Raw genomic sequence first — 22,410 nt, 5'->3', positions numbered from 1 at the left:
TGATCATTTGAAACTATATATTATATATTGGATAAAATTATACATTACATATTCATGTTTTTATAGAAACGTTATTTCAACAAAAAAAATTACCAAAAACCTTCCAAAGTTAGTATTGTTTATATAACAATATAAAATGGACCAAGTGATATTTTTTCTGTTCTCGTTCCTAAATGGGATCTTTTTTATAGTCAATAGCAATTTTTATTTTCTCATTCCTGTAATGGTTAGGACGACAATACAATAACTATATATACAGCCGGTAGCAATTAATAATATACCTTAACATTTTATACCAATCACTAATATGATCGAATTGTAGACGGACAAAAGCATCAATGAATGATTAATGATTATGATAAAATGTGAGTTTAACGGGAAAGTATCATTTTGAATGATTAGACGGATTAAATATATAAGTTGGGTAGTTATAAGATAATAGTTAATGCACAGGTTTTCACATGCAGGTGGACCAATCGAAAAGCATCTGAAACTGAAATAAAACTATAAACATTCAATCATATAATTAAAGTGTTGACTTAACTTAAGCTTGAAGTTATCTTGTTATTATCCTAATGAGTTTAGGATTTGAATATCTTGAGTTGTAGTTATCTAGTTAAGCTTATCCTAATGAGTTTAGGAAACTATGAGTTAGTATATAAGAAGCTATCATGATGTGATAGAGCTTATCGTGTGTTGAGAGCTTTTAGTTTTTGAGTTCTTTCTAAAAGCAATAAAAGAGTTCTTGAGTTTGAGGTTGATCGTTGAGTTACGGTTACTACTTGATTTCTATATTTGGTATCAGAGCTTAAACTATTGAAATCAAGAATACGTTGAGAAGAGAAGACAAGCATGACGGATTTGTCTATAGCTACATACAAATCAAAGGAGAATGGTTCCTCCGGGATCAAGTGTCCGATGCTCACCACCACCAATTACACAGTTTGGAGCATGCGGATGAACGTGTTGCTCAAAGTTCATAAGGTGTGGGAATCAATTGATCCAGGAAGCGACGACAGAGACAAAAGCGATATGGCTCGAGCGTTCTTATTTCAATCAATTCCTGAGAGTTTAGTTCTTCAAGTTGGTACTTTAGATACCGCAAAAGAAGTTTGGGATGCGATCAAGACCAGGCATGTAGGGGCAGACAGGGTCCGAGAGGCAAGGTTACAAACACTTTTTGATGAGTTCAATAGATTGAAGATGAAGGATACGGAAACCATTGATGAGTTCTCTGGAAAAATTGCTGAGATTTCTTCAAAATCAACGGCTTTGGGAGAGGTTCTCGAAGAACCGAAACTAGTAAAGAAGTTTCTCAGTAGCTTGCCGAAGAAGAAATACATTCATATCGTAGCTGCGCTTGAACAAGTCCTTGACCTAAACACAACAGGCTTTGAGGATATTGTGGGAAGGTTAAAAGCTTATGAAGAGAGAGTTCAAGATGAAGATCAACAAGAGGATCAAGGGAAACTCTTGTACACTAATACCGACTCTCAAGGGCAACAAGAAGGCTACGGTAGAGGACGAGGTCATGGCGGTCGTTATAACAATAGAGGACGTGGAAGAGGACGTTATAATGGTGGTAGATCTAACTGGAGACAAGGAGGTGATTGGACTCAAGGGAGAGATGCGTCTAAAGTGGTCTGCTACCGCTGTGATAAAACAGGACACTATGTATACGATTGTCCTGATCGCTTGCTTAAACTACAAGAAACACATGAGACAGAGAATGATAGCACACATGAAGCTGAGGAGCTAATGGTACATGAGTTGATTTACCTCAATGAAGAAAAGGTAGTGCCAAGCAAGTTCGAGACTCAATCTAGCGCTGACAATATTTGGTACTTAGACAATGGAGCCAGCAACCATATGACAGGGAACCGAGACTATTTCAAAATCATAGATGAGTCTGTTACAGGAAAAGTTCGTTTTGGAGACGACTCAAGGATAGATATCAAAGGGAAAGGATCAATTCTTTTTATTACTAGCGATGGGAAACGGAAGTCGTTGGCTGATGTGTACTACATACCTGAGTTAAAAAGTAACATAATCTCTCTTGGTCAGGCAACAGAATCTGGCTGTGATGTCAGAATGAGAAACAAGTTTCTAACACTTCGTGATCGACAAGGAAACCTGTTAGTAAAATCATTGAGGTCTAAAAATAGACTTTATAAAGTCGTGATGGAGGTGGAAGGAGCAAAGTGTCTCCAGCTTGAGAAGATTAGCGATTCCACACTATGGCACACTAGACTTGGACATGTTGGTATGGATTCTATGAAAGCAATGGTAAGCAAGGAGATCGTTACAGGAATTCCAAAGATGAGTATAGAGAAAGAAACTTGTGCATCTTGTCTTATGGGAAAACAAACAAGAGGCTCGTTTCCTAAAGCTACAACATATCGCGCTCAACATGTTCTTGAACTTATCCACGGTGATCTCTGTGGACCTATCTCACCATCAACAGCTGGAGGAAGCAGATACATACTTGTTTTGATTGATGATCATTCAAGATACATGTGGTCGATCTTGATAAAAGAGAAGAGTGAAGCTTTTGAACGTTTCAAAGTATTTAAGAGTTTTGTTGAGCAAGAAACTAAAGTCACCATCGGAACATTACGTACAGACAGAGGAGGAGAGTTTATGTCTCGAGAGTTTCAGAGTTTTTGTGATAATCATGGGATCAAAAGGCACATGACTGCGCCATACTCTCCACAGCAGAATGGAGTAGTTGAGAGACGAAACAGGACACTTATGGAGATGACGAGGAGTATAATGAAACACATGAACATGCCACACTACTTATGGGGAGAAGCCGTGAGACATTCAACCTATCTGATTAATAGGTTAGCTACAAGGACACTGAAGGATCAGTCACCTTATGAATGTTTTAAAGGCAAGAAACCGAATGTAAGACACATTCGAGTCTTCGGATGTACCTGTTATGCTAAGCGTGATACTCATCTCCTGAAGAAACTTGATGATAGATCCAGAGAGTTGGTGCATCTAGGAGTTGAACCGGGTTCAAAGGCCTATAGATTGTATGATCCAAGAAGCCATAAAGTAGTGGTTAGCCGAGATGTTGTTTTTGATGAAAACAAAGCGTGGAGTTGGAACAAAGGTAGGAAGAACTCGACTGAAGTCACTCTTGAGCTTGAGTTTCCAGCTCGAAATGTAGAAGAAGAAGATAAGTCCGAGACTGAAGAGTCTACATGTGACAAGGAGGAAGAAGAATGTGACGGAGGAGATGATAGCGAAGCAGAAAATTCTGAGACTCCAATACTAAGAAGATCAACAAGAACGAGTACAAAGCCTGGGTATTTAGATGATTATGTTCTCAAGATAGAGGTACTCGAGACAGAGAGGATTTTGTTACTCATCAATGAAGAGCCTTGGGACTGGAACGAGGCCAGAGTAGAGAAGGTTTGGAGAGAAGCATGTGAAGATGAGATCACATCCATAAAGAAGAACAAGACGTGGACACTGGTTGATCTTCCGACAGGATGTAAAGCTATTGGTTTGAAGTGGGTTTTTAAGATAAAACGCAATGCGGATGGGAGTATAAGCAAGCACAAAGCAAGACTGGTAGCTAAAGGCTACGTGCAGCGTCATGGTATTGATTACGAGGAAGTATTTGCTCCTGTTGCGAGACTAGAGACTGTTCGAGTTATCATTGCTTTGGCAGCATCAAATGGATGGGAAGTTCATCATCTGGATGTCAAAACCGCGTTCTTACATGGAGATTTAGTTGAAGAAGTTTATGTATCTCAACCTGATGGTTTCAGAATAAAGGGAAGTGAGGAGAAAGTTTACAAGCTACATAAAGCTCTTTATGGACTAAAGCAAGCTCCAAGAGCTTGGAACATCAAGTTGAAATCAATTCTAAAGGAGTTAAACTTCAGTAAATGTTCAAAGGAGCCTTCTCTGTTTAAGAAGAGAATGAATGGGCATCATCTGCTAGTTGCCGTGTATGTAGATGATCTTTTGGTAACAGGATCAAGCATAGAAGTCATAAGAGAGTTTAAGGAGAAGATGGCGGCAAAATTTGAGATGACAGACCTTGGTAAGCTTACCTACTACCTAGGAATCGAGGTGATTCAGTCTGAGTATGGAATTGTGTTGAAACAAGAACGATATGCAACCAAGATCTTAGAGGAAGCGGGGATGAATGAATGTAATGCAGTACAAGTTCCCATGGATTCCGGTGTAAAATTTTCAAAGGCAGAGGAGGAAGAGGACGTTAATGAAACAGAGTTTAGAAAGAGTATCGGGTGTCTCAGGTATTTGATTCATACACGCCCTGATCTCGCTTACAGTGTAGGCATCTTGAGTAGATATATGCATAGTCCTAAGGTATCACACGCAGTGGCTCTGAAGCAAGTCCTTAGGTATGTCCGAGGAAGTTATTCTCTTGGCTTGTTTTACAAAAGAGAGCATGAGAAAGGACTTGTGGGATACAGTGATAGCAGTTACAATGTAGATCCTAACGACGGAAGAAGCACTACTGGTTATATTTTCTACTTCAATGAATGTCCGGTCTCATGGTGTTCTATGAAACAAGAAATTGTGGCTCTTTCATCGTGTGAGGCAGAGTTCATGGCAGCGACAGAGACGGCTAAGCAAGCCATATGGCTTCAAGAGCTTCTAGGCGAGATTGTGGATGAGCCTAGTAAAGCAAGCTGATGATACTGATCGACACAAGTCTGCTATTGCCTTGACTAAAAATCCAGTATTCCATGGTAGAAGCAAGCATATTCACAAACGGTTTCATTTCATTAGAGAATGTGTAGAAGATGGAATGGTGACCGTGAGACATGTAGCTGGTAAGGAGCAGAAAGCTGATATCTTGACTAAGGCACTTGGGAGATGTAAGTTCAAGGAGATGAGAGACTTCATTGGTGTTCAAGAAGTGAAGGAAGAAGACATCAAGCTTAAGGGGGAGAATGTTGACTTAACTTAAGCTTGAAGTTATCTTGTTATTATCCTAATGAGTTTAGGATTTGAATATCTTGAGTTGTAGTTATCTAGTTAAGCTTATCCTAATGAGTTTAGGAAACTATGAGTTAGTATATAAGAAGCTATCATGATGTGATAGAGCTTATCGTGTGTTGAGAGCTTTTAGTTTTTGAGTTCTTTCTAAAAGCAATAAAAGAGTTCTTGAGTTTGAGGTTGATCGTTGAGTTACGGTTACTACTTGATTTCTATATAAAGGAGAACGACTTGTAATGTCCACTATACATGGACAAGAAAGTGTATCAATGATTATGAATTAGAAAAAAAGTTAGACGAAACAATTTTATCTTCTCGTGTATCTACCATTTTTATCTACCATAAAAATTTCATACTAGCTTTATTAGGTCCATTTTATTTAATTATTTACATTAATCTATTAAATATATAGAGATATTAATAATAAATTAATTCTAACTGTAAATTTAAATTTATATTTTATTTTTAGTTATAACAAAATGTTAAAAAAATCTATAAAATCTTTCTAAAAATTTAAAATATTTTATTTAAATTAATACCATTGATTAATTTCGTAATTAATAATATATACTATTATACATTAATTTAAATAAGATTTATTATAAAACAAAATAAAATAAAAGTGTATGCTATTTTCCAAATTTTATTATTATATTTTATATATTATTTATTAAAAAAAATGCCATAAAAAATTCATACTAGGTCTATTTCATCAATTACATCTATTTGATTATTTAAGTTAATCTATTTAATATATAACATTTCTAAAAAATCTTATAAATTATATAGATATTAATAAATAAATTTTTAACTGTAAATTTAAATTTTATTTTTACTTATAACAAAATATGTTAGAAAAAATCTAACAAAATCTTAATAAAATTTTGAAATATTTTTAAATTAATGCAGCGATTGATTTCATAATTAATAATATAGTATTATTATAATCTATTTACTTATAAAATCCCACAATATACTAAAATAAATAACATAGAAATATAAATTATGCTAAGAAAATATCAGTTCTATAGTATAACTAACTAAAATTTTAAAACATATTGTATTCAGTCTATAAAAATTAGAAAAAATAAATGAGATTTTCAATTTGTTTATTTCAGACTATGAATTTATTTTACTAAACTCGAAAATATATTAATATATAATAACAATTAATAATAAAGTAATATATATAAAACAAATCATTATACATTAATAATATCGAATAACAAACATAACCAATAACATATTATAGATTTACACAATATATAACACTAAAATGTAAATTATATCTTTGAAAGTTTTGCGATGATATCTGTTATATATTTATAAAATAAAAATCTACCCGCACATCCTGAAAAATCTAGTTATGAATTATGTCGATTATACAGCTTTCGTTTTAAACTTTAGGCTGCCGATATCTATAAATTATATATTGTTTTTCTGACAAAAGTAAATTAAATTATATATCCATGCGTAACCAAAATTACTATTATTCTTCTCGTTTAAACATGTCAGATGTTAATTGTTATGTTTGCAAAAAAGACTATTTTTATATTATTAATTAGTTGTGATTGGTTGAACGTTGAAAGGGAATATGGGTTAATATAGGTCTAATGCAACAACTCACTTATAGCAGATACAATACCATAGGCTTTAAACATGAAATTACATTGAAATGTATTATAATTTGTTTAAAAGTTCTTTATTGGGGAAAAAGGTTGGAGATTGCTATAGCTACAAGTTAAGTGATCTATAAAAAATGAAATTCTTACAATAAAGTATCAGACAAAAACTAAACTATTCTTCTTCTTATTATTAAAACATTTACAGAGAAATGACCAGTAAACAAAGCGAAAATGAAAGCTGGCGAGCCCATCTGAATCAACTGCCTTCACATGGATTCCCTATTCTATGCCCCATCTCCATAAGACACCCATCTTTCCTTTTCTTCTATTTTATTCCTGTCTATGGTCTACGATTACTATTAATGTTAAATGTGTATGCAACTATGCATACATTACTAAGTTTTGTCCAAACAGCCCATCTTCACCATACGCCTTAGCCATTAATGCTTCCAAGTTTATGTACATGGATTGTTTTTTAATATATCTAAATGTTTTGAATCCATCTCACAAACGTTTATTAACGATACTGTGATTAATAGTCATTTCCAAAACAGACAGTAAACACTACTGTAAATTTGCAAATACACACGAGAATAGTTAGACTGAAACTTCGGCCCATAAATTCACAAGACTCACAACTCACTACCGAAGATTTGTTGAAAAAACATGTTACTCAGTTGAAAATTCGGGAAGCTCCAGAATAGTTGTGCACAATAAAAATGATAACACGTACATTTGATATTAAACTTAACTAACGTTAAAATACAAATGACAATCCGTTAAGAAATGGAAGGTTTGTTGGTTCATGTCATGGTAAATCAAAAATCAATTTCTATAATCTTTTTGTTTCTGTTTTACTTATAAATGAATTCTTGTTTATTGGCAAGATTCCAATCTCATCTGTCCCTCATTCATTTTCTCCCAATACTCTCTGGAGAAATATATTTTCTATCCGTTCAAAACTTGATTTTTTTCTCTCGTCTATTCATCTAAGCTAGATCAAGTGGAGAACAGACGAACCGATTCTCCTCCATCTGTTCGGATCTGATCTATATAAAAAAATAGCATTTGGTCTTTGCATCATTTGCTAATGCGTACGGTCGTTCCAGCTCCGAAGAATATGAAACATACTCACATCTTCAAAGTCTTCATGTAGTCTTTGGAAAGTCTCAATCTCTGTCGTGAACGCTGGCCAATCCATTAGATTTGTAGTCATTTTCACTAAGTTTGAGTAGTCCGTCTCAAACCTGAGGTTATCTTTCTGTCTATCGTACAAGAGGTTTCCCAAAGTAAACATCCCATCTCAGCATGCAAAACTGAAAGGCTCTTGAATTAATTGATTTTTTTTGTAAAAAAAAAACTACACCCTTTATTGTTACCCTCTAAAAATAGAATAAATTAATAAAAAGACTAATTAACGGTTGTTATGAGAGAGAGATTTGTCTCTCGATAACCTCTGTTCACAGACATCTATCTTTCACAGAGGATCGAGATTATCTTTTTTGATGTAAATATATTATCTTTGATCAATTTCTCTTCCGTGTAATCGGATTTCTTTTAGTAAAGTTTCTTTGCGGAGAGGAAGCGGTGGAGTTGGGTTGATATCGGTTGATTTAACAGAGGTTTAGCAGAGCTTGCATCTCCTTATGGATGATGGTCCGGTAAAAGATCTCTCGTTCATCAACTGAACTATCTCTGTATTATCATCTACGGAGGATGGAGCTTCCAGAATACAAGCATAGGTTGAAGCGAAAGCTAGAGGTACAAGGTCTTGGCGTTTGCAGAAAGAAATCCATGAATCTTATGGTGTGGAGAAACAGGAGATGGAGGATCGACCTACAAAACTCCCGGCGGCGAAGAACTGCGGCAGTTGTGTTTGCCGTCTTGCACGTGTCTTGCGCTTCTTCTTCATCGGGCACGGGATGGACAACAATCACTAACCGATCATCTTGGGCCTTATGTTATTATTAGTTTCTCTTTGTACTTATGTTTTATTGGATCTCAGCTTTGTAACGTACAAGCCTTGTAACATGCCCATTTGGGCTTAATCAATAGAATACCGTTGACAAAAAAAAAACGGTTGTTATGAAGATCAGTCGAACCAGGCTCGGCCCTGGATAGAAGCAAGAAAAACATGGGCTTAGAGGCTTGGAAAAGTTATTTAGTTTCGAGCCCAAAACAAACAGAAATCTCAGATGGGTCTCGGCGACCTAAGGTGTTTATCCGACTCTCGTAGTCTAGTGTTAATGCTCACAACGAACTCGTCTATTGTTGAGCTTCAAGGGATCCTCCACAACATCCGCGTGTTGAGTAGTTCTCTTACATCTATCTCCTTTTGTTTCATTTCTCGTTCAGAGAATGGTTTAGCCGATGGGTTAGCTAAGTCTGCCCTCCGCTCTTGTATGAACTCTCCCATTGTGGTGTAACTCTTGTGTTATTTTGATTGCAATGAATGAAGTATAGTTTGAACAAAAAAATAAAAAAATAAACAGAAATCTTTGACGCACGCCATCTAATTTGCTATTCATTTAACTGCTTACCGTTTTATCATAGCGTAAAACAGCACGCAGTCTTCAATATCGAATTAAAAACGTTTCGGCGTCCGAAAAGGCATTTCGATGGCGTTTTGAGTAGTCCTATCTCGTTTCTATCCTCTTTCTTCCTCTCTGTTCGTTAAACCCTACGAGAGCTTCTTCTCTCTACAACTGCTCAGGATCTTAACCATGAATCCCACAGCAATCAACGCTCCAATCTCACCTTCCACTCGCTCCCCTCTACTCTGCCACTTCCTCACTCCGTTACCTCTCCGTTTATCCAACTCTCAGTCTCACACTCGCCGTCGCTACCGAGCTTCGTTCCCTCGCTGCGCAGCTACTCCCTCCGAACAGCCCCTGGTGGTGTCTAACAAGAAGGAGCTCACTGGACTGCAACCGATTGTAGAGAAAATGACGCCGCCGGTGAGGCTAGCGACTTCCGCTGTCGTTCTAGCGGCCTCTTTAGCTACTGGCTATGGGCTTGGGCTTCGGTTAATGGGCTCAAAGAATATCGCCCTTGGTGGAGCTGCTGTAGCTGGAGCAGCTGGTGGAGCTCTCGTCTATGCTCTGAACTCGGCCGTGCCGGAGGTTGCTGCCATCGGTTTGCATAATTATGTCGCGGAATTCGAAGATCCCGCCTCTGTGACGAAAGAGGATATAGAAAAGATCGCTTCTAGGTACGAAAGGATCAAACTTTTTGGGATTTACACACAAAGTTTGCTTATTGATCGTTTGTGTATGTTGCAGGTATGGTGTTAATAAAGGAGATGAGGCGTTCCAGGCTGAGATATGTGATATATATTGCCGGTGAGTCGAACTCTGGATAGTGTCTTCTTCTTTTGCTTAGTGTGGAGAGTTATTTAGTTAATCTTTGCATCTTGATTAGGTATGTGACTTCCGTGCTTCCAGCTGAAGGACAGTCTCTTAAAGGAGATGAAGTGGAGAAGATTGTTAAATTCAAAAGTGCTCTGGGAATAGACGACCCTGATGCAGCCTCCATGCACATGGAGGTGTTTTCTAGTTCCTTCTTCTTTGTTTGAATTAGCCTTTTGCAGTTGATTCAGAAGGATACTCACTAATTCATTGGTTTTGATTAGATTGGTCGGAGGATTTTTAGGCAAAGGCTTGAGACTGGGGAGCGTGAAGGGGATGCAGAACAGCGTCGGGTGAGTCGCTAGTCCCTAGTACTCCTTTTTTTTTTTATTGTAGGCAGCTTTGATTTAGTAAGAGAGCACAAGTGTGATCACAAGTCTGTATGGTCCCAGTGCAGGCATTTATGAGGCTTGTATATGTTTCAGCTCTTGTTTTTGGAGACGCTGCCTCCTTCCTCTTACCTTGGAAGCGAGTGCTGAAGGTCACAGATGCTCAGGTCGGCATTTCAAACCTTTAATTTTGTGTAATATCTGTATATTGGCAACTTACTCCAACTTGGTAATCTGAAGTTCTCTGCTAATGTATTACTCTTGTGCATAGGTTGAGATTGCTATTCGTGAAAATGCAAAGCAGCTGTATGCCGAAAGGTTGAAATTAGTTGGTAGAGGTAATGTTACAAACTCTGTCACACTTGTATAATTAAGGAAGTTGTCTGAGCTGGTTATATCAACTACTTTGTCACTTCTTGTAAATAGAGCTTTATACTGTTCATTTCTCAGCAAGATGCTGAATGCTCCGCCTGGAACTATAATGATGCAATGGATGATAACCGATACTTCTTAGCCTTATCTTCAGCTTTAAGCATGGAAACTTAAATAGTTATGTTTGTCAACATGTGCTTGCAGATATTAACGTAGAAAACCTTGTGGACCTTAGAAAAGCACAACTATCATTCAAGCTTTCTGATGAGGTACTCTATTTCGTTGTAGAATTGATTTTCTACTGCCACTAGCTATAGTTCTTCTGACAGTTTCTTGTCCCTTGCAGCTTGCTGAAGAGCTGTTTAGAGAACATACAAGAACAGTAGCCATAGAGAATATTACATCTGCACTTGGCGTACTAAAAAACCGCACACGAGCAGTGTAAGGCATTGTATTTTGTTAATTATTCATGCATCAAATGATTTTATGGAGAATTATTATATATTTGAACTTTGAATATGGCCGGGCCGAAAAAGTACTTATTTTATTAATTACTGAATCATTGCATAAAACGATTTATCCAGGAAGAGTATGTCACTTGTTGTGGAAGAGCTTGAAAAAGTACTGGAGTTTAACAACCTGTTGGTTTCCTTAAAAAGTCATTCAGAGGCAGCTAATTTTGCACGGGGTGTTGGCCCTATATCTTTAATAGGTAAAGTTTTGACGGTCTCTTTTCTGATTAGTAATTATAGGCTATTAACGTTGGATCTCTGTGGCATAGGTGGTGAATCTGATTTTGAGAGGAGGATGGATGATTTAAAGCTACTTTATAGAGCGTATGTTACGGATGCTTTATCGAGTGGGCGCATTGAAGAAAACAAGGTAAGCTGAAACCAGTTTTGTATCAGTTTCTCTATCACCGTCCCTTGCGATGTCATTTTTGATCATCTTTCTGCTGAATGGCAGCTTGTGGCGATGAGCCAACTGAGAAACATTCTCGGACTGGGAACACGGGAGGCTGAAGCTATTAGTGTTGATGTCACGTCCAAGGCATACCGTAAAAGACTTGCTAACGCTTTTTCTAGTGGTGACCTTGAAGCACAAGACAGTAAAGCAAAATATCTTCAGAAGCTATGCGAAGAGCTCCACTTTGATGCACAGAAGGCAAGCGCAATCCATGAAGGTAAATTCGGACCACCTGACCTTTTGTTGTTACGTTATACAGTTTGAATTGCCACTGTATCGCCCAAAGATACGATGGATGGGACCATGAAAAACTAGAATCTTATCAATTTGGTTGATTGCTGGTGAACCTGCTGGTCCCTTGCCTAGCAAACTAGCTTTAATTGTTATCGATTGGTTCTTAACAGACTTCCAACAAGTTTGGCACTTTTTGTGTGGTTACATTACATGCTGTTATCTAACAGTTTTGATGTTTGCTGAAGTCTTTTCTTCCCAATCATCTGAAAATCACCTGCTTTTCTTCAGATATCTATAGGCAGAAGCTTCAACAATGTGTTACGGATGGAGAGCTGAGCGATGACAATGTTGCTGCTTTATTAAGGTTAAGAGTCATGCTCTGTATTCCTCAGCAAACTATTGAGGCTGCTCATGCAGAAATCTGTGGAAGCATATTTGAAAAGGTAAACCAGCTTATTAGTCCCCTTCTATGTCCCAGTTTGTTCCCATGGTCTTTCGTCTTAGTACTGCAATTTAGACGCTGTCTTTTAGAAACTCTCATGTTAATAGTACATATTTGCCTGTTTTTAATCCGTTTCCATTGACTTCGTTTAGACACATTTCAGGTGATTGCCTTGTTGCCTGAAGGTTTGCTTACATGTGTTTATTCTGTTTATCTTTTGCAGGTTGTCAGAGAAGCAATTTCTTCTGGAGTGGATGGTTATGATGCTGAAACTCGTAAATCAGTAAGAAAGGCTGCTCATGGTCTTCGGTTATCCAGAGAGACTGCCATGTCTATTGCTAGCAAGGCTGTGAGTATCATCACACTCTTTACTTTTCCCATGTTTGGTATTAAGATTTAGTTTATCTGATAAAAAAAACCTTCATTGATGCAGGTCCGTAGGGTTTTCACAAACTATATCAGACGAGCAAGATCGGCAGAGAACCGCACCGAGTCAGCAAAGGAGCTCAAGAAGATGATTGCTTTCAACAAGTTAGTTGTGACTGAAATGGTGGCTGACATTAAGGGAGAATCTTCTGATAAAGAACCTGAGGAACCTGTTCAAGAGAAAAAAGAAAATGGTGAAGATGAGGAATGGGGATCTCTCGAATCTCTCAGAAAGACAAGACCTGACAAAGAACTCGCGGAGAAGATGGGAAAGCCTGGCCAGACTGAGATAACTCTTAAAGATGACCTTCCGGACAGGGACAGGATCGATCTCTACAAAACATACTTGCTCTACTGTCTAACCGGAGAGGTAACAAGAATCCCGTTCGGCGCCCAGATCACAACAAAGAGAGACGACTCAGAGTACTTGCTTCTGAACCAGCTTGGTGGGATCCTTGGATTGACTTCGAAAGAAATAGTCAACATTCACGTAGGTTTAGCCGAGCAGGCTTTCAGGCAACAAGCCGAAGTGATTTTAGCTGATGGGCAATTGACGAAGGCAAGAGTAGAGCAGTTAGACGAGCTCCAGAAAGAAGTTGGGTTGCCTCAGCCACAAGCGGAGAAGGTTATAAAGAACATAACGACCACAAAAATGGCGAACGCGATAGAAACCGCTGTTAACCAAGGAAGACTGAACATAAAGCAGATACGGGAGCTCAAGGAGGCAAACGTGAGTCTGGACAGCATGATCGCTGTGAGTCTGAGAGAGAAACTGTTCAAGAAGACGGTGAATGACATATTCTCATCAGGAACAGGTGAGTTCGATGAAACTGAAGTCTACGAGACAATCCCATCTGATCTCAGTATTGATGTGGAAAAGGCCAAAGGCGTTGTCCATGACCTTGCTCAGAGTAGATTATCTAACTCGCTGATCCAAGCCGTGGCATTGCTCAGGCAGAGAAACGCCAAAGGAGTGGTATGCAAATCCTCTTTTTCTCTCTTACACAAGTCAGATTGTGTGTCTGATTAGCTGTGTGCATGCTTCTTTTTATTGTTTTAGGTCTCGTCGCTGAATGATTTGCTGGCATGCGACAAAGCTGTGCCGGCTGAGCCGTTATCATGGGAGGTCTCGGAGGAGTTATCCGATCTATATAGTATCTATTCAAAGAGTGATCCCAAGCCGGCGCCAGAAAAGGTGTCGAGGCTACAGTATCTGCTGGGAATAGATGATTCAACTGCGACGGCCCTCAGTGAGATGGAAGATGGTGCATTCTCTTCTGCTGCAGAAGAAGGCAACTTCGTTTTCTGAGTCTTTGGATAATATTGGCCTTTGTTTTGAATGTTATGGTTGAGAGAGAGCTGAATGATATTGTTGTTAAAATTTAGTAAAGCCTGTGAAAATTTTGTATCAGAACCAAACATGATCTGATTTGGAATAATTTGAAAATCTACGGACGAGAAGAGAACCATGCATGATTCCCTCAAACCAGGCTTTGCTAACGTGTGGTGTGGAATAAAAAACGGAGCTTGGAATCAGCCAACGTGAGCGAGCTCCATAGCAGACTTTTATGCGCATGTGGTGTCACGTGATGGTCAATGAACGCCAAACGAGAGAATGATACCCAAATCAATACTCGATGAAAAAAACTAAAAATAAAAGATTTGACCGTAAGTGAAATGTATTGTTTATCTGTTATGGTGTTACATGACTGTACAAAAGTGAAGTAATACTACTGAACATTTATAGATCTGATCTTAATATATACTAGCATGTAATGTTATGTTGATTTAATTAACTATGCTTAAAGGTCAATTTATTTTTATGGTTTGCTGTAAATATTTAAGTGAAGAAAATTTTGTTTCTCACAGATTTCAAAAAATTTAAATGGAGGGAGTAAGTTGTGAATTTGAAATGACGAGAAGTTACACTGAGCACAGATTCTATACACATATTGACATATAGACTGCAGTGTAATCTTTATGTGGTAAGTAATTTAGAAAAATGGAAGTATCAGAGTTTAATGAAAAGCATATGATTATGACTTATGACCCAACCAGTAGATTCATTGAGATGAAATGAATCTGAGGACAATTAGTTTCAGAAAATTATTTCCCAAGATTACAAAAAAGAGTAGAAACCCAACATATTTTTTGAGAGATTTAAAAACATAATTACTTGACATCTCTTAGAAACAACTTGATGATGGAACCGTAGCATCCTGAAGACTTAGCATTATAATGTCTAGATCCGTACCACATTGGTCTTCTGCTGTTCCTTCCGTACGAATCCGACGTCCTCATTGGAGAGGATGGCACAGAAGATGTTGAAGACGAGGATGATGAAGATGAAGCAACCGGAGATGAGGGGTCGCTACGATTCTTGTTGACCAAGGAACCAGAACGAACGTTGGCTCTTTTAAGCTTTGTAGAGGAAGGAGAAGCGCTGAAGTAAGAGGGAGGAGGTGTGAGTGGAGCTGAAACAGGAGAGTTGAAATCGGAATCAGAACCTGAAGATCGTTTGAAAAGTCTTATGGGAGTTCCGGGCTGAGATTCCCATTTGAAGGGAACCGCAGCAGATGATCGGCCATAATAGTCGCCGTCCACGACCACAGAAAGGAGCTTAGCCGAAGAGACCCTAGAGCGATCCAGCTGAGGCATTGGACAGTTTCTGAGGAACTGACTTATCTGTTTCTGGTTTGCTCAATTATAAGGGAATGAAAAGACAAAGAGACTTGACTTTTTGTTCTTTACTTATTAGGCCAAGAAGATGTAGATTCAGATTCAAAAGTTTTTTTTTTTAATTCTTTACGGTCCTATTTTTTGTAATATAAGATAGTTTTGAATGAGAAAAGACTAGTTGTTAAAATATTGCAATCTCTTTTCAGTTTGCTATATGTACAATATTTATATGTGTAGCCCACCCCACCTACTCATGGATGTTGTATCTACTATTAGAAACGTGATAGTATTAAGTTAGTATCAACCAAGAGAAATGAAGAAACTTGATTAGAGAAGCTGCACACTAGAATATTGCTCTATGAACTTAGTGAATACGTGTGACTTGGGTGTTCCATCAAACTAGCTATTCAAACACAGGAAGACCTACAACAATATCATAGATGAACTTTAAAATATTTTGTACCTCATAAGTATATGCTTGTGGCTCTTCGCTCCATCAAGCTAGGCCTGTTTGTAGCAGAAGGATTAGCAACGTCAACGTCAATGTTCTTGTTCTGTAATCCACGTAACGTTGAAGTTTGAAGGTCCTCCTTTTTCTAAGGTCGATTTTGGAAGCTCAAAGCTTCTTTCCAAGCGCTCTGGTAATAACTGGAGAGTAAAATGGTCTTGACTCGACTAGGTGGGGACTCAGCTTCTGTAGAGTTTTGATAGACTTGTTCATTGGCTCTGTCTCTCCTGTCCTGTTTCTTCCCTAGATTCTTCCGATTCATGCATACAAAGAAGCCATAGCTTTTGTCTCTCGTATTCTCTCATACATCTCACAAGCCTTTGCGTTGCGTCACTGTGGGTGGGCCCGTCCACGATCGTCTACAGCTTATATAAGAGGTCACTAGTAACCAAAATACCAACCTTATCGCATAAAGGCATATTCCCACGGAGCCAACAAATGATCTGATTGCTTCTTTTGCGTCTCTCTCTCTCTCTCTCTCTCTCACATAAGCAAGATACTTTGCTGTGCACTCCACACTACGCTTTACTCACTGATTTGGAGCCTTCTTCATGCAGAATCTCCACTAGATTCTCTAACCGCTCGAGATTCTTCTCCTCCACAACTCTGTCCTCTATCTCCATGAAAATCTCTCCCAGTGCCATCGTTGCCAACTCAACCACACAATGTTAGGATTTTTCAGAGATATCCGCACTCTATCGCTCGTCGATTCATTGCCTCGATTTGGATTGTACAGTAAAGGTCAATTAGGTTTGTAACTACTTTCATTATTCAAATTTTCAATTCTCTTTCGTTCCCGGATGTAGGTTCGATTTCACAGGCGACAGCGAAGGAGAAGACTAAGCGTGGAAGAAGTACCATCATCAATGTCGTTTCTCTAGCTTGAAACGACGTACATGTCGTATCTCTAAAGAGATAACGGCAAGATGTTGCAGTTTTTTTTTCCATTGATTCTAATTTGTTTTTTAATAAAAAAATAAATGGAAATTTCAGAAGAAGGCAATAGCGGCGGAATCGGATTCAAAAGACCTAAGAAGGAGATACTCTTGCAGCACAACTACTTCTTCACGAGTCGTTATCTTCTCAGAGCGAGAACAATGTCTGTTACGAAAGCCGTTTCGAGCTTGGACGATGTGGTGGTGAAGTCACCCAACGATCGGAGGTTATACAGAGTGATTGAATTGGAGAACGGATTGTCTGCTCTGCTTATCCACGATCCAGATATTTATCTCGACGGCTCTGCGGCTGATGGAAAGAAAACCGACGGTGATCAAATGGATAAGGATGATGAGGACGGAGAAGAAGAGGAAGATAGTGACGGGAGCTCTGAAGATGATGACGATGAAGAAATGGAAGGAGATGAGGATGAGGATGAAGTGAAAGAGAAAGGGGATCATCAGACCAAAAAGGTCTTCTACATCACCTGCTTTCTTACTCTTTTCTCAAATTTTTATTTTTTACTCATATGTTTTGTGTTGTGGGTTTATAGGCAGCTGCAGCTATGTGTGTTGCAATGGGCAGCTTCTTGGATCCTCCCGAGGCGCAAGGCCTGGCTCACTTTCTTGGTATTTTCATCTTTCTGTGAGTTATTATTATTCCACTTCCTTTGTTTATGGTGTGGATTCACTCTCATGTTAATGTTTTGTTCAGAACACATGCTTTTTATGGGTAGCACTGAGTTCCCCGATGAGAATGAAGTAAGCAATGCATTATGTTCTATGTTTGCAATGTTTTTTTTCACTATTTATAGATTCATATGCTGATGGTTCTATCGTTGAATTAAGGTTTAAGGAACTAACCATATTAGCATGATTAGATATAACTGAGATGTTTACTTAGAACTTGGATAATGGATTTCGTCTTTTCAACGTTGTACATACTTTGTTTTGTTAGAATGATATATCCTTTGAGTTCTTCTGGGTTTGACTTTGTTTTGCTTGTAGTATGATAGTTACTTGTCTAAGCATGGAGGATCCTCCAACGCATACACCGAAATGGAGCATACGTGCTATCACTTTGAAGTCAAGAGAGAATTCCTTCAGGGTGCCTTAAAAAGGTACAACATTTGGTTCCGCTGACACTTCACTTATCTATTTAACTATCATCTGCTGTAAATTTACCAAGGTGGACGATATATGTTTGTCGGTATGCATGACTAGAGTTTGTTATCATTGACCTTGGTTTGTTCTCTTGTTATTAGGTTCTCTCAGTTTTTTGTTGCACCGCTGATGAAGACTGAAGCTATGGAACGAGAACTCCTTGCTGTTGATTCAGGTATGCCTGTTAATCATGCCCTTTGTTCCTTTGTTAGTCTTCAATCATCATCAGATAAACTAACCTCTTATATAGTTAAATGTGTCTTGCTAACAAGATCCAAATTTGTAGAATTTAACCAGGCCCTCCAAAATGATGCATGTCGTCTGCAACAACTTCAGTGCCATACGTCTACAAAGGGTCATCCATTAAATAGATTCGCATGGGGTAAGTACTTCTCGGTGTACCTTTGTTGCCACACTTCAGTTGTTCATGAAACAAGTTATAGTTAATCTGTTTTTCGTGTGCGATGTAAGGTAACAAGAAGAGCTTGAGTGGTGCAATGGAAAATGGTGTTGATCTACGGGAATGCATCGTGAAATTGTACAAGGAATATTACCACGGTGGATTGATGAAACTCGTTGTCATTGGAGGAGGTAAAAGTCTCTAGGTTTATGATGTGTTTCGCTCTAATTCTTGGAAAATGTTTTTGCATTCATATTGGTTACCTATTAAATCTTGCAGAACCTCTCGATTTGCTTGAAAGTTGGGTTGCAGAACTATTTGGCGATGTCAAAAACGGATCCAAAATTAGGCCAACTCTGGTGGCAGAAGGTCCTATTTGGGAAGGCGGTAAATTATATCGCCTAGAAGCGGTCAGAGATGTTCATACTCTTAATTTGACATGGACTCTCCCTCCTCTTCGCCATGCCTATGTGAAGAAGCCGGAGGACTATCTAGCACATCTATTAGGACACGGTGAGAAATCACATCCATTTTTAATGGTTTATATATAGTTTTCTTAAAGCGTGCTTTTGCATGCACTCATGTAAATTGCATATTGAAGAACGTTGTTTGTACCGTTATCTTTTCTAGAGGGTAGAGGAAGTCTTCATTCATTCCTTAAAGTTAAGGGCTTGATAACCTCTCTGTCTGCTGGTGTTGGGGATGATGGAATAAACCGCTCGTCTCTGGCCTATGTTTTTGGAATGTCCATACATCTCACTGACTCTGGTTTAGAGAAGGTAATTTAATATTATAAATTAACATATTTTAACTAAGCTTAACGCAGGGGTTGATTCAATCGTTTTCAACTGTATATAGCTTCATATACCGTCGTCCTTCTCTTTTTTTTTTTTTTATGTTACTCCTTTTCATTGGACCTTATGGCAACTTCTATTTGTAGATTTATGACATCATTGGCTACATTTATCAATATCTCAAGTTATTGCGTGATGCGTCACCACAAGAATGGATATTCAAGGAACTCCAAGATATTGGGAACATGGACTTTAGATATGCTGAGGAGCAGGCTGCAGATGATTATGCTGCTGAGCTTTCAGGTTCGTACTTGTATTGTCATTCATCTAGTTCTTCTAAGACGTTAATAGTGGTTATGTTGGCATGTAAAGCCTAAATATTTTCATAATTTATTACGCATTGTTGTATAATAACCATCGAAAGTGTTATTCTACAGGGAATATGCTTGCTTATCCAGTAGAGCACGTTATTTATGGTGATTATGTATACCAGACATGGGATCCAAAAATGATAGAAGATCTCATGGGTTTCTTCACACCAAAAAACATGAGGATTGATGTTGTTTCGAAGTCAGTCAAGTCAGAAGGTACTTTCGAGATTTGTTGAGAATGTAACTTTTGGATTGCATATTAATGTTCATCTTTCTTTTGAACTTCCTGGTTTCAGAGTTCCAAACTGAGCCTTGGTTCGGTTCTCGTTACGTAGAAGAAGATGTTCCATTGACTTTGATGGAAACATGGAGCAATCCTTCAGAAGTAGATACTTCTTTGCATCTTCCTTCAAAAAACCAGTTCATCCCTTGTGATTTTTCCATCCGGGCTATTAATTCGGATGCGGATCCTAAAAGTCAGTCTCCCCCTAAATGTTTAATTGATGAACCGTTAATGAAGTTCTGGTACAAGCTTGACGAAACGTTTAAGGTTCCCCGAGCAAATACGTACTTCCGCATAAATCTGAAGGGGGCATATGACAGTGTGAAGAACTGCCTTTTGACGGAACTATTTATCAACCTTCTGAAAGACGAGCTAAATGAGATTATATACCAGGCAAGATACCTTTTAGGAAAATCGTTTTAGATGTTTTTTTACTGACATGAATGTCTTATCTTTTGCAGGCGAGTATAGCAAAACTCGAAACTTCTTTATCCATGTATGGTGATAAACTAGAGCTTAAAGTGTATGGCTTTAATGAAAAAATTCCAGCTCTCTTATCAAAAATCTTAGCCATAGCCAAATCCTTCATGCCAAGCCTGGACCGATTTAAGGTATGTGAAATTTTGCATGTATAGTTTGTCAATACTCTTTATTCTCATTCATTCTTCAACTTCCTCATCGGTGACAACCTTCTCTATCTAACCTTGCAGGTTATCAAAGAAAACATGGAGAGAGGGTTTAGAAATAGTAATATGAAGCCGTTGAACCATTCCACATACTTGAGACTGCAACTCTTGTGTAAACGAATCTATGACAGCGACGAGAAGTTGTCTGTCCTAAATGATTTGTCTCTAGCTGATCTCAACAGCTTTATTTCTGTAGTCCGCTCTCAGGTAACATCCTTCACCAACCACAGTTTATGTGATTTCCCTTTTACTTAAATACTTGACTACTTGCATTTGCAATTGTTCTCTGGTTTTGTTTAAATTGGGCAACGGTTAGATTATAACTTTTTATGTTTGCAGATATATATTGAGGCTCTGTGTCATGGTAATTTGTCGGAAGACGAAACAGTGAACATATCAAACATATTCAAGAACAGTCTGACAGTTGAACCGCTCCCAGTCAAATGTAGACATGGAGAGCAGATAATGTGCTTCCCTCTGAATGCCAAACTTGTAAGAGATGTCACTGTGAAGAACAAATCTGAAACAAACTCAGTAGTCGAGGTAAAGTCAGCCAAGTAGAAGATATAGTAGGTTTCTCGGATAGTCATGGTTATGAATTTGAACATGAATTCTGTTTTGCAGCTTTACTATCAAATCGAGCCTGAAGAAGCTCAGTCAACAAGAATGAAAGCTATGCTGGATCTATTTCATGAAATCATAGGAGAGCCATTGTTCAATCAGTTGAGGTTAGTCATCACATGTTTCTCTAGTTTTTGTAATAGATCAAACCGTATTTATGTATAGTCATATAAATAAATTTTGGTTACAGGACAAAGGAGCAGCTTGGCTATGTTGTCGAGTGTGGCCCTCGCTTAACTTATCGTGTCCAGGGTTTCTGTTTCTGTGTTCAATCTTCCAAATACGGTCCAATACATTTGCTCGAGAGAGTCGACAATTTCATAAAAGACATCGAAGCTCTGCTGGTAAGTCTCTAATAAAAAAAAGAAGAAGAAGATGTTAAGCTTACGTTGAAGCCTTTTCCCATCTCATTCCACAAATGTTACTTGCAGGAACAACTGGATGAAGATTCCTTTGAAGATTATAGAAGCGGTATGATTGCTAGATTGCTAGAAAAGGACCCTTCTCTCTTGTCTGAGACAAATGACTTATGGAGTCAGATTGTTGACAAAAGGTAAATGATCTCAAGGGTTTAAAGCGTGAGATCCGTAGTTTCATATCAAAGTTCAGTGAGTTGCTTCATCGTCGCTGACAAAAATCGAGTTAACTCTCTCTCTCTATCTATCACATAGGTACATGTTTGATTTCTCCCACAAAGAGGCAGAAGAACTAAGGAGCATAGAGAAGAAAGATGTGATTGAGTGGTACAAAACCTATTTCAGAGAATCATCACGAAAATGCCGTAGGCTTGCGGTTAGGGTGTGGGGATGCAACACCGATATGAAAGAAACTCAGACAGATCCCAAGTCGATGCAGGTCATTGCAGACGCTGTGGCTTTCAAGTCAACTTCTAAATTTTACCCAAGCCTCTGTTAGTTAGTGAGAAACAACACTACTAGTATACTCTAGTTTTCAATTCTTCATTTGATATTCTTTTTTCATTGAGCTTAAATTTTTTGTTATACGTTGAGCAAAAAACACCAAAATGTCGCTTTTATTATGATTGTTTGTGCATTTTAAAATATGTTTTGTCGGTTGGTTGAGGTATAGATCTATACAAGCATGCCAGCTAGTGACCATTTTAATAGAATTTGATTTAGAATATAACATCGTAGTAGAAGCTTCCTAAGTCAAATGATTGAT

At 38.1% G+C, this 22,410-nt stretch overlaps 3 protein-coding genes across 5 annotated transcripts; 2 read left to right on the top strand and 1 right to left on the bottom strand.

Annotated features, from left to right (window-relative positions):
* The first annotated feature begins 9,334 nt into the window (after positions 1–9,334).
* LOC103843998 (protein TIC110, chloroplastic) lies at positions 9,335–14,248 on the top strand. The gene is made up of 15 exons (XM_009120761.3): positions 9,335–9,822; positions 9,893–9,952; positions 10,032–10,155; positions 10,243–10,311; positions 10,416–10,514; positions 10,619–10,685; positions 10,924–10,988; positions 11,066–11,160; positions 11,304–11,431; positions 11,501–11,601; positions 11,686–11,902; positions 12,208–12,362; positions 12,585–12,710; positions 12,795–13,763; positions 13,848–14,248. The coding sequence occupies exons 1-15, from the start codon at positions 9,335–9,337 to the stop codon at positions 14,094–14,096; spliced, it is 3,012 nt and encodes a 1,003-aa protein (XP_009119009.1). The 3' UTR covers positions 14,097–14,248.
* Positions 14,249–14,798: 550 nt separating this feature from the next.
* LOC103844000 (putative protein TPRXL) lies at positions 14,799–15,894 on the bottom strand. The gene has a single exon (XM_009120768.3). It carries the CDS (start codon positions 15,443–15,445, stop codon positions 14,960–14,962), a length of 486 nt encoding a protein of 161 aa, XP_009119016.1. The 5' UTR covers positions 15,446–15,894; the 3' UTR covers positions 14,799–14,959.
* A 486-nt stretch (positions 15,895–16,380) lies between these two features.
* On the top strand, positions 16,381–22,316 carry LOC103843999 (nardilysin-like). 3 transcript variants are annotated; one of them, XM_009120767.3, is made up of 21 exons: positions 16,385–16,715; positions 16,781–16,842; positions 16,968–17,383; positions 17,464–17,539; positions 17,625–17,671; positions 17,918–18,030; positions 18,175–18,248; positions 18,360–18,455; positions 18,545–18,664; positions 18,753–18,986; positions 19,104–19,252; positions 19,414–19,570; positions 19,705–19,854; positions 19,935–20,314; positions 20,383–20,532; positions 20,632–20,814; positions 20,947–21,150; positions 21,232–21,335; positions 21,419–21,572; positions 21,660–21,781; positions 21,900–22,143. In XM_009120767.3, exons 3-21 carry the CDS (start codon positions 17,072–17,074, stop codon positions 22,141–22,143), a joined length of 3,069 nt encoding a protein of 1,022 aa, XP_009119015.1. In that variant the 5' UTR covers positions 16,385–16,715; positions 16,781–16,842; positions 16,968–17,071. The 3 variants fall into 3 exon arrangements, with proteins under 3 accessions (XP_009119011.1, XP_009119015.1, XP_033138671.1); XM_009120763.3 differs by lacking the exon at positions 16,781–16,842 and having other exon boundaries at positions 16,381–16,724; XM_033282780.1 differs by lacking the exons at positions 16,385–16,715; positions 16,781–16,842 and having other exon boundaries at positions 21,900–22,316.
* The last annotated feature ends 94 nt before the right edge of the window (positions 22,317–22,410 follow it).

The sequence above is a fragment of the Brassica rapa genome, chromosome A10, assembly GCF_000309985.2.
Source record: "Brassica rapa cultivar Chiifu-401-42 chromosome A10, CAAS_Brap_v3.01, whole genome shotgun sequence".
Taxonomy (NCBI): Eukaryota; Viridiplantae; Streptophyta; class Magnoliopsida; order Brassicales; family Brassicaceae; genus Brassica; species Brassica rapa.
Note: the sequence above shows the minus strand (reverse complement) of the source record. Positions and strands in the feature narration are given on the sequence as shown.